Raw genomic sequence first — 12,169 nt, 5'->3', positions numbered from 1 at the left:
CTAAAATACATGTCAAATGCACAGAAGTGGAGGAAATCTTTATTTACCAGTTTACTCAAATTCCCTGTGGATTCATACCAACATTTCAAACTTGAGACTCAGAGTAGCTGTGTCATTTTGACTTGATATGCTTCAAGTTGCGATAAACATTGAATTTCTGAAAGATTTCTAGATCTCTAGGATACCTTTTATCAGCTGTTAGCAAGCTATATTTATTTTATTTTACTGTGTGCATAGTTTCTGGTAACTTCTATTTCAGATAGATTTTTTTTATACCGTTTCATTTTTAAGAGGTAAAGCACTTATGTAATTTCACATTACTTTCATTAAAGGAAAAAAAAGAAAAAAAAAATTGCTTACCATAAGCCTATTTAAAATTTTGCTGGAAAAAAGACCACTGTGAGAGTTCCAAGCTTGGCATTAATACCTGCACTAACGATCTGATTTCTGATTGCTAGGGGATCCTTCTACAGCAGCATTTAAAAAGAAAACCAAAAAACCCAGCGTCCTCAGCCTCCCTCCCCAGGAAGCACCACAGACACACTTGGATTTCTCACCGAGCTGAGAAATTACATTTGCAAAGAGCATTTGCACAGCAGCTAGCTCTGCCAGCCCCAGCACTTCCTATGCCCAGGAGATAAGGATCAGGCAGAAGAGGGCAGGCAGTGCAGTGCCCCAGCTTTCCCTGCAGCACGGTATGAAAACTGAACAGTGGCTACACACACCCCAAGTTTTACAGGGCTGCTGAGAGGTTGTTACCTGGCTGTGCGCACCACACGTGCACATCACCCGCAAACAAGAGCTCTGAGCTGCAGAACCTGCCTGAACCCAGCCCTCTCCAGGCACAACCCAAACAGGAGAGCGCTGTGAGAGAGCAGTTTTGCCTTTGGATGGGTTATTCCCAGCTTCCCACTGCAGCTTTCCTGGGAATCCTCCTGTAACGAGACGAGCCGCTGAAAGAACGGAGCCAGGGGCAGCAAGCTTCTATTTTCCAGGAAACAGGTCCAGCAGATTCTTAAACATCCTTCAACCCCGAAGGATCCACACCATTATAACTCTCCAAAGCTGCTGTGCTCCCTCTCACTAAGTGTTTTGGCCAGGCAGCCCAATTCCTAAAGCCCTGTGCGAGGGCTGGCGGGGACAGCCGGTAATTTCACAGCCCTCCCTGCTGTGACAGCACCAGGCCTGTCCTAAGGGTTACGGATGGGAAACACGGACACCAGGACACCAGGTCCCTTCCCTCCTGCAACAACAGGCTGGATCAGGTTTCCCCACACCGAGCTGCCATCCCTTGGGCAATAATAGGAGACAAATTTCAAAGCAGGGCCGCTGCCCGCTGCTCATTCCAGCCTAAATGCTCAGGTGAGGGGTTCTGGCTGCAAACCAGCCCTTTGCCGAGCCGTCAGGAAAAAAAAATAGATTTGTCTTTCCTCTGTCAAGTCTCAGTTGCTCAGAAAAAGCTCAAAAAATTGCAGGAAAACCGGTCTTCAAAAAATTCCTGATGAGCTTTCAGACACGTTACAGAAATACTGATATTTCTCACTTCTATTTTGACATGTGCTGAGAGGCTTATGGACAGGAAGCTCTGTGGTTATTTTATACACTCTATTCTCATCATTTCATCTCAGCCAGCTCATTCCAGCTCCAGCACACCTGCATATAGCTGTTTCCAGAAAGAACTTCTCAGTGAAGAAGGAAGCCAGGAAAGCACCCTTGCAATGAAGAACACAGAACAAGTGGCACTTGGAAAATCCAGTCAATAATTTTGCAAGAGATATGACCCAAGTTATTTGTGACACAGCAGAGGAAAAAAAAATAAAAAAGAAGAAAAGGTATGTCAAAAGCAGGAACTTGATTTAAAATTGGCTCTGATGGGAGGGGTGGCTGCTGAGTCAAGCCTTGTAAACTGGTCAGTGTGTTTCCCCATAAAATGTCTTTTCTGACAGATTCAAGAAGTGCTGCTGTATCTGGGAATCAAGGCAAGCCTTGGTTTATCAGCTGTGGCAAACAGGAAGCTTCTCAGGTAAGTGCCATTAGGAACTGGATAACCTCAAATTCCATTAAAAATACATATGCAATCTATCCCTTGTGACAAAGACTAACATGAATTATGGCTGCTCTATGCAGCCAGGTGCCCTTAGCCTGAAGAAGCTGTTTTCCCCCTGTTTGCTGAGACAGACAAACCACCACCTTCTCAGCAAAAGCTGGGAACAGCAGCCAGTCAGAAAGGATGGGGGGAAAGAGGCAGAGAGGCTGGGGAGAGAGCTGCAGAAAAACCCCAGGCTTTCTTTTACAAGCACATTCACTACCTCATGCATGAGAGGCTGGAGAAAGCTTCCTCCTTCTTTCTCTCCTACATTTCTAAGGAGCTTATTTCAGTGATGAACTCGAACTGGGACTGAGAAAAGTGCTCCAAGCGTTCTTTCCCTCCCCTCCAGTTTGCACCAGTTTGTTTTCTCATTGCCAGCCCTTGTTCTGCCTTAGTGCTTCAGCTCCAAAGCTACCACCAGCAGCACAGCTTTCAGAGGCAGCCCCTGTGTTTAGTGCCCCTCTCTCAGCAGCAGCTCTGACAGCAGAGACCCCTGCACAGAGAAGCAGCGTGCAGAGGAGCAGTGTGCCTCCTCCTTTCCTTCCCACAGGAGAACTGGGCAGGTAAAAGCAGGAGAGAGCAGTGGCACAGAGCAGAGACAGCCTGCAGGGAGGAGCTCAGCAGATGGCTTCCTGAGAATTAGCTCTCTGCTCCTGAGAGAGGGCCACTGGCTGCCAAAAGAACAGCCCTGCTCAGCCCTTCTGTCCCTACAGTACCTGTGCCCATGCTTCTTTTCAAACCACACAGGGCAAAAGCCTGAGGACCAGAGCTCCAGAGGAGTATTTAAGTTCTCTAAATTGGAACAGGTCTCCTGCAATTGATTTATTCCTGCACCATTGTGTTGGTTTGCATACTATATATAGTTGCTAAAATTAAGCATATGTAAGCCAGATTTTGGCTTATTAAAGACGCCACAGAAATGTTTTAGAACACAACTGAATCTGAATATTCCAGGAAAATTATGGAGCCATCAATATCAGTTATATTCTGCAGGGGGTTTTATCCTATTACACAGCACTCATTCAATTACAAAACTAAATTAAGTTTAAGTAGCTATTCTGTAACACTACAGACACTGTCAAATACTAGTGGTGGGAAAAATGACCTTGAAGCTAGCCTTTATCTGCTTGGTTGGGGCTCCTTTAGGAGCTAATCACTTACAGTTTTACATACAGCTTGGCTACTTTATGCTTAAAGGGTCTACAGAAAGACACAGTGCCAATAAAAATTTATAAAATACGTATAAGAGGCTTTCTGCAAACTGTATGAAGATTTACAAAAGCTCTATTAACCATGATTTTAAAGCACCATCTTAAAGCATCATCTTAACCATGATTTTAATTACCATCTTAAAAACTCCAAAATACTTTCATTTAATTTTCCCTTCCTTTTCTCTTACTAAATTGTATAAGGCATCAGTGCCAGCCATGCACAGGGATATTCTGTATTAGTAGGGATATTCCCCTACTGAATAAACTCATGAAATTCAGTGCTCTTCTGACTGTGACAAAGTGGACTATGGAATAAGCCCCTTGAATTTTATTTCTGCTCATTCAGGCATTGATAAATTGAAACCTTACCCAGTACAAATCCTGGCTCTAGTAAAACTTCATGAACAACCTTTACGTGTGTTTACAGACCCCTACAGACAGCTGGGCAATGGAAGGCATCCCAAACCTCCTGCAATTCTAATTTTTAGGTACCTACCACCATCTAGAGGAAATACACTGTACTGCCTAAAAACCAGCACGGAAAACTTCAGTGCTTTTTAAACAAGCAGCTATCAAAGAAAACAGATGGCCCTTAGTATCTACCCAACTATGTAGCCTGTGCAGTTCCACTCCCATCCACCCCATGGGCTGAAGAAAAAGAGCCCCTTTTACTTCCAGCAGCTACCACAATGGGGTTTTCATCTCAGACAGGAAAAAAAATCCAAAAAACCACCAAATCCTACACAGTACATATGTGTCTCTTGAATTTGGTGCACAAGAACAAATCAAAACTTAGACTTTTAAATAACTAAAGAAAAAACCCAACCTGCATATTTTTATTATTTGTTCATTTTTTTTTTCCCATCTCTGGTTCTCTCTTTGGGCAATGACAGCAGATTATTTGTTTTCATACGCAGGCTGCAGCAGCCTGCAAACTTCCAGAGGAACCTCTGACACTTAAAAGCAAACTAATCACAAGTAAATCTCACAGAATAATTCATATGGAAAAGAAAAAGTAAACAAGGGTAAGTAAACAGAAGAGTTCAAGGGCAGACACTAGGTCAGACTGCAGTGAGTGCATGGATTTTACTACCGAAAGAAGCCAGGAAGTGAGTATCAGTTATCAAATAGAACACTTCCAAACCACTCTGTGCCAGCAGAATAGCTACAGGGACACTGCTGGTGCAAAGGAGGATACTCTCCACTTCTTATCCGGGCCACAGAGCAGTCTTGTCTTCTAAAAAAGGCTGTTATTTTTCTGATGGACTTATTTGAGTACTCCTACACTGTTCTTCTCCCTATGGTGCTCCAAAAAGCCACTATGGAAAATCCCGACACCCGTGCACAGAGAGACAACATTTCCTCTAACATTCACCTGCCAGCTCCTCAGCCTGTGCTTTCACACAGTGCTGAAAGCTCAGAGCACACAGCTTTGACATCCATGGGTGCTTCTTTAGTAGAGGTTTTTTATTCCCACCTTCCCCCAGCCCATAAAAAAGAGAGCCCTGAGCAGACATGGATCCTTTGCCCGTGTCAGTACACAAGGACAAATTTTCTTTGAAAGCTCTGGCTGGATATATCATCTCCCTGTTTGGACACATCCTTGACTATCATTGGGACAGGGATCTACACAGAAGGACAAAATAGAATAACACTGGAACAGGACAGGCCCTAATGCACAAAGAACTGATGTGTGGATTTATTAATATATATCTTCCTGCTTCTCAGAGGTCTAGAATCCTGCTTGTGGCATTTTTCAGACTCTCAAATCACTGGAAGGAGGCAGTGTCCTGATATTTCACTCCTCTACCAGACAGCTCTGGCAAATGGAGAATGGAGCAGGTATGGATCAGTATCTTGAGCATAAGATGAGCTCAAGCAGGAGGAAAATCCTCCATGTTCAAATTGTATATGCAACACACAAAACATCCTCTTGCTTTCAAAAGCTTTCAAAAAATAAATTCGAGTAAGCAAATTCTCTCTATGAAGAATTGGGACTTGAAGGAAGTATTGTTGAGCAAGAGGAAATACTGAGGAGTGGGAATGTAGCCATTTCATCCAAACATAAGACCAGAACGATTATCAGCATCCCTGAACACTGAAACAACCCAATAATAAACAGTACAAATTGTATCACTGCAATAATTAAACAAACAAAAAAGAAGGCTGTTCTCTTTGAAACACAAATATGTTGCTTTTATGACTGATTATCTCAGGTTTTACAGCGTGACTGCTTGCAAAACTTCCTGATAAGAGGCAAAGAAGCAATCATCACTGCGCACCCAACACCCCAGGGCTAGAAGAAGATTACTGAAAGGAGCAGAGGAAAAAGGCAGAAAGAAGAGGGAGAAACAACATTTCTCCTGCTGTTTCCCAAGACCTTTGTCCTAAGGCACCCGGCCATTTCACTCCCAGCTGGTCCTTGCCCTGGGGAGCTCCCGAGAGGCTGCAGCTCCACGGGGCCAGCAGAGGTTTGGGGAAAAATGCAGGACAGAGATGGACTTGCCCTGACACTCATGGAGCTGGGAGGGGACAGTGCCTAAACCTCTCTCACACCTGAGCCTCAACACTACAGCCTTTGAGCAGGCAAAGACTTCACTTTCTCACAAACAACAACAACAGCGTGTATGTTATAAATGGCAGTGATCAGTGGAGGGAGGGGAAAAGGCAGACTCCTGTCTCCTGTGTCTCCTCACAAGCTTACATCGAGGACACAGGTGAGATGGGCAGGGAGGAGGCATCTCACTGGGTTACAATTCTTCAGCCTGAATGGGTCACTCATACAATTCAAGGTGGGAACTGTGGCCCTGCACAGGCACTGGTCATTGCTGGAGATCACTGACAGGCATCCCCTTCTCCCACACTGCCATCATCCCTGCATCAACTGTCCCCATGGCTTTTCACCCAGAAAGTGAAAAAGTATCCCTGCAGGCTTGCTGTCTGGATGCAAACTAGACAGGTTTAAGGGTATCCTATGGCTGTTTTGCTCAAATTCTTAATATGTGAATGAAGGCACCCAAATGTAAAGTTAACGTCTCAAATTTAAGACTCAGAAACACCAACTGACCCATCTAATGATCTCTATGTGGACAATAAAATATGAATGCATGTTAATTAGGGTCAGAGATTCCCAAAGCCACTTTGAAAACCCTTTGGAAGAACTGTTGTATGTTCTTCCAGAGACAGTTTCAATACAAAACTGTTTCAAACATCTCTGGGTTCTGAACACTTCTTTACTTTTCCCACCCACAAACTGTTTCAGTAACACATAAATTACATTTTACTGCCTAGATAATCCCAAGCTGAGGCAGTTTGCACTGCTTTATACTGATGGAGACAAAGAGAGGAATTGTCCCTCTCTGCTACTCTCCATCTTGGGACGGGGAAAAGCAAGGAGGCCTCTATTTCAATGAACGTGCTCAGAAGGAAAAAATGTAAACTAAGCAGAAAAAAACCCTGCTGATGGCTGTTCAGCCCACACCAATGTATACCTGACTCAGCAGCACACGAGGCTGAGCAGTTCATAGCAGAATCTCTTTTTCTTTGCCCACCTACCACAAAACAGTGCCATCATCTGAAACAGGAAGTCCTGCAGGGTCCCTGCAGCGCAGTTTGTGGGTTTTTTTTACGCAGACATTTTAACACAGCCCGCAGGAGAACTGAACACAATTGACATGTGTATTTAAATGTGGGTTCCCACATCTCTTTGGGTGGCTGAATGGGACTGCCTACCCCAGCAGCACTGTGATAATAAACAAGGTTTCTGGAGCAGGCTGCATTTGAATTTCAAAACGAGAGCAGCTCAGTCTTTGCTGTATCCTCCTGCTGGCTAGACCTCAGAAGGGTGTTTTGGCAATGCTAAACACCACAGATAAGGAAGAGGAAGGATTACCAGGCGCTCCATCTCCTGCTCCCGAAGGCGCTCCTCCCTCTGCCTCCTGTGGTAGTCCATGAGGTCCTCCCTCCCCGAGATGGAGCTGATGCTGTTCTTCCTCTCTCGCACGGATGTCTGCAGGGAGTTGGGAGTCTGTCTGTAACTTTCCACATCTGGGTCATCCAGCTCCACGGAGCTGCTGGAAAGATTTCTCCGGACAGAGAACGACCTGTCAAAATCCACCGGGGAGAAAGAACTACTGGGACTTGTTCCTGAGAGTCCAAGTCTATCGAAGTCATCAGGGAGATAGGGGGGAGAAGGTGCTAAAAGCATTTTTTTAGCGATTCGAGGGCTGGCAGGAACACTAAGAGTTGAACTGACATAGGGATTACTCCCAGAGACAGAGTTTGCATGTGGTGAAACCCCTGAGCTGCAAGAAGAAAAATTCAGGTAATTATCGGCATCAAAAGCATTCTGAGGTAGATCTTTTTCTCCGAGTTTTTTCCTTTTACTGTTACCCAGAGAGCTTCTGGGGGGCAAACTTAATGGCACCAGCTGGTTTTCTGTTGATCTGTAAAGCCTGGGTAGAGAACGACTGTACATTCCCATGTGGCTTAGAGAGCCACCAGAGTATTTCCTGGGCCGTGAGCCCAGAGTTTCCATCACCCCATCCCTGTACTTCACTGGCTTTATGTGAAGGGCCAGACTGTTTTCAGCAGTCATCCTCCTGCCTTGCTTTGGGCTAGAAGGCATGCTGGCTGCCCCAGAATTGCTCCCAGGGGAAAGCACCACCTCGTTCCCCGAGCTTCCACTGCACACAGTCAGGAGAGAGCCCGAGATCTTCTTGGACTCCAGCATTCCTGGGAAGTAGATGTTGTCGTAAGATTTATTCCTCTGACTGTACTTTGAGTAATGAAACTTCTCCGCGTGTCCAAGGGATTTTTCGTTTTCTCTGCTGGCATGAAGGTCAAAATCTGTCCTTCCTGAGCTATACCCGCTGAGGGACGGAGACATGCCTGAGATGGACCCCAAATGCTTCACAGAGACGCTTTTATCTGGAAGGTATGGGCTTTCACAGGGAAACTGCTTGCCTCCTTGAATTTTGTTAATAGAGTGTACATTTTTAACACCGGTGGAAGGATTAGGTTTAATGGGCATAGGTTGTGAAAGGGTTAAATAAGAGCCAGCGTAGTCCCCATTTGTTTTAAATTTAAGAGTTGATGAATATTTCTTCGTGTTGAGGTTTTCCATAATATCCTGGAGACCGTTTTCAAGGGAATTCGCCACAGAACCCTTCCCCAAAGTAGCATTTTGTAATTCCATCTGTTTTTGTGAGGGGCTGTAGTCTGCCATAATCTTACTGGAATCTGTAAAGAAGACAAAACAAGAAAAAAAAAATTTAGCAAGTAAGTAGCCTCTTGCCCGTGCATGCCTGCAAAATAGCATGAACAATTTTTGCAGTAATTACTGTGCTTGTAGCAAGTGTGTCTCAGATCACTATGCAAAGGAGGAGATGCACAATTTTCCCATTTGTTTCTGGAAAAGATGGGAGACTGAAAAAGAAGGGCTAGAGGCAGGAAACCATACCAAAAATCAGGAAAACAACTGAAAAGAGGCTAGACTCTTTCTCTGCTGCCCTATCCACTGCAGGAGGCTGTGGCTCAGCCTTTATAATCCTGAGCCTCCTCAGATATCCACGAAGTAAGGAAGAATTTCTGGCCTGATGTTGTACAGCTGTGGAACTGAGTCACAGGGAGAATACACAGTGCAGACAGGAGAGGGAAGAACCCAGCTCACATCTCCCAGGGCTAAAGACATAAGACACTGCTCTGGATCACCTCTTCCTTTAATCTGAGCCCCAACACACTAGTGAGCTCAATCTAAAACTCAGCAGGAGTTTGTCACCTTTCTGCTTACGTTGTGGATGGTCCTGCAAAGCTTAACAGGAAGATACAAAAACAAGGCACATTTTTCAAGATATTTCAGCTCGCTGCTGTAAAAAAACAAGGCTGTAACTCCATCTGCAAAGAGCACTTTGGTTAAAAGATAACCTTAAGGAAGCAGAATGCCAGGCTGCATGACTTCACTCGAAACAACAAAACCCCAGGAGTATTAAAAATACCGCTGGGGGGAAGGTTACAGATCCTACTGATTTTTCAGGAATCTAGTTGATACTCAGGAAGTGAGCACAGACCAAAAAAGCCTTTGTTTTGGTGGATGTTGCTGTTCCTCAGTGCATCAAACTCTAGTTCTGAGCTCTGTTTTGCCAAAAGCAAAGAATTCCCCTCCTGACCATGCCAGTTACTGCAGGAGATTACCAGGACCCCCAGCTTACACCTAGACCTCAGATGATGCAGAAATGACACCATTCACATTTATAGCAGCTCCTGGGCTGTGCTAGTCTAAACTTCAAACTAATAAAGCGCTCCTGAGTGTCAGTTACTGCAGCCAGCAAGTGCTGTTTCTGAGAGTAAGGGACAAATCTGGATCTACTCTTGGCTCAGCCACATTTCACCTGTGACTGCAGCCTCCTCATGAGAAACTGAACTTCAGCTTGTCACTCGGTGGGAGAATGTAATGTGTGAAGTGCCCTGAATGTCCCTGGAGGCAACACTTGAGTCCAAGTACCCCTTCAGTTATATAAACCAAGAGACAGGGTTTGGGGCTCCTGCCTGCCACCAGAGCCCACACGACCTGGTTTCACTGAGAATCACTGGGTTCAGATCCTGTGGAAGGTGGCAGTGCATTCTTCACTGGGGTCCTGCTTTCTGGGCCTTCCTTGCTGATAAGGCAAGGCACCAGGGAGCTGCTTTTCCACCCCTGCCCATCGCAGTCCTCTGCTGCCCCTGCACAGCCCAGTGCAGCAACAGGCTCTCCTGGGTCAGCTGGGAACAAGCTGGAAGCTTGAGAGCAAAGGTACCCATCATTACTAATGGAATGGAATAGGCAGAAGATAAAAGGAGGCAGCATTTTGAACACACACCCCAAAAATCAAACTAAAACACAACACACCTTCTGGACTGTAGTGGACCTGGTGAAGCAGTTGTTAATTACAAGCTCTGGGAGTGGACAAAAGCATTAAGCTGCACCTTCAAAACTAAACCTTCAAGTCTACCACCACACAGAATTTAATATTTTTATGCTGGCTCTAATTACAGGATTTATATTCTATTTATTTATCATATACTTACTATGATGATACAACTATCTATGCTGCCTTTGAACCAGTGAGTTCATGGAGTTCTCCATCACCACTTTGAGGAGGGTAACTGCAGTTTCTTATATTGTGATATTTTACTTGAAATTTTTTAGCTATTTCCATAAGTTTTGATAACAGCGATGAATAAGTTCAAATGAACAAAAGGAAAAATGTGACCAAATTCAAAAGAACTCTTGTCAGGACAAGAAAACATTATCAGGATAAATCAAGTATTCATCATATTAGTGGTGTTTTAAGAAAGAGGAATAAGGTGTAGAAGTTATTTAAGAGCCCAGATGTAAAGCACAATGTATATGCATTTTATACTTCACCTTTCATTGTGGAACTGACCCTTATTTCCAGTCTCTCTTTCTCCTCCCCTCTTCCAAATCTCTCTTAACACTGAAATCTAATTTCATATGAAAACTGTACTGTCCAAACCTTAACTAACACAGCTAAGTCCAAATACTTTTGCAGAACTCTCACTGGCTCCTCTATAAATAGCTTGGCAGACATATTAATGGGACATTAATAATTGTTCATCACTCCCTTGCAACAGCAGTAGGGCACATTTAATCCTTCAAAGGCTGGATGCTTTTGCCAAAAAACAAGTTAGCTCATGGAAACTTTCATGCCTGCTCACCACAGCAGTGAAGGGTTCATTGTACTTGAAATCCAAGCAAGAAAAGGTCATGATACCTTCATGCAGCCACTCCACTTCAGCTTTTCTCTACTGCTCCTTATGCCAGATATTCCATGTTTCTGCTTCCAGCAGCACAGTGGCTGCAATCATACAGTTAAATCCCAGCTGGACAACAGCACATGCTTGAATAAACCATAGCTGCTTCCCTCCAACCAGCTCATGTGTGTTTTCTTTATTTTTAGGGTAATGTTGGAGTAGAACCTTGAGGAATATGATATAGAGACTGAGGATGGGAGCTCCAGCTCATGATGTGCCCTGAACCCATCCTGCCTCCAGGTCAGAGCCAGCTTTCATCCTCAGCACAAGGCTCCTCTGTTTAGCAAAGTATTTGCTGCCTGCAGCTACAAAAGGAAATCCCTTTTTTTTTTTTTTTTTCCTTTTTAATTTTTGTTTTATTTTCCCTCCCTCATTCCTGTCCTTCCTTTCCTGAGTTGTTTAGCTGGGGGTCACTGATATCTATTCCAGACAGGCACTAAAGTGCTGGGGGAGGGCTGGCTGTCTGCAGCACATCCAGCTGTGGCCTTGTTCTGCCTGGAAAATGGAGTTAGACACGGAATAAGGACAGAGCACTGATCTTATCCCTGTGTCACGAGAATTAAAGGGCCAAAGTCAATTAGGAATCCTGAAATATCTCAGTGCGTTACAAACAAACTTCATCTTAATTGATTACCTGATCCAACATTCTGGAAGGAGGAGAGGTTACTTCTGTTTGGCATCATATTTCTCTTCTACAGGGTGGTTAAAATGACACTGTTTTGAGCGAAGCAGATGAATTTTGATCTGCAAATAAAGTAAAAGAAAGAAAAAAAAAGGCATTGTGTTAAGGAGTGTGTCCTGGGAGCATTTTTTGAGTGCATCATATAGAAAACAATTGGCTTTTTTTATGGTAAAATTTCCAGAGACAACTCAAAGAGAAATACATTAAAAGGTATTTGGAAAGGACATTCCATGTTTAATATGGTGACTGTGGAAAAAAACACAAAACACCACCACCAAAAAAAACCACCAAAAAAACCAAGCCAAACCAAACCAAACCAAAAATAAAACAAACAAACAAACAAACAAAAAACCAAAAACCAACAAACAAAAAAAA

At 44.0% G+C, this 12,169-nt stretch overlaps 1 protein-coding gene across 1 annotated transcript in view; it reads right to left on the bottom strand.

Annotated features, from left to right (window-relative positions):
• Positions 1-11,852, bottom strand: part of PHLDB2 (pleckstrin homology like domain family B member 2) — a 50,643-nt gene extending 38,791 nt beyond the window's left edge. Inside the window, exons 1-2 of the mRNA XM_066340613.1 lie at positions 11,747-11,852; positions 7,193-8,541 (exon numbers count right to left, since the gene is read on the bottom strand). Of these exons, the coding sequence (XP_066196710.1) occupies positions 7,193-8,541; positions 11,747-11,795 (1,398 nt within the window). The 5' untranslated portion in view covers positions 11,796-11,852. The remainder of the gene's footprint in view (positions 1-7,192; positions 8,542-11,746) is intronic.
• Positions 11,853-12,169: the final 317 nt, after the last annotated feature.

Source organism: Sylvia atricapilla, chromosome 2, assembly GCF_009819655.1.
Source record: "Sylvia atricapilla isolate bSylAtr1 chromosome 2, bSylAtr1.pri, whole genome shotgun sequence".
NCBI classification, from domain to species: domain Eukaryota; kingdom Metazoa; phylum Chordata; class Aves; order Passeriformes; family Sylviidae; genus Sylvia; species Sylvia atricapilla.
The sequence above is the reverse complement of the archived record's forward strand: the minus strand, read 5'-3'. Positions and strand labels throughout refer to the sequence as shown.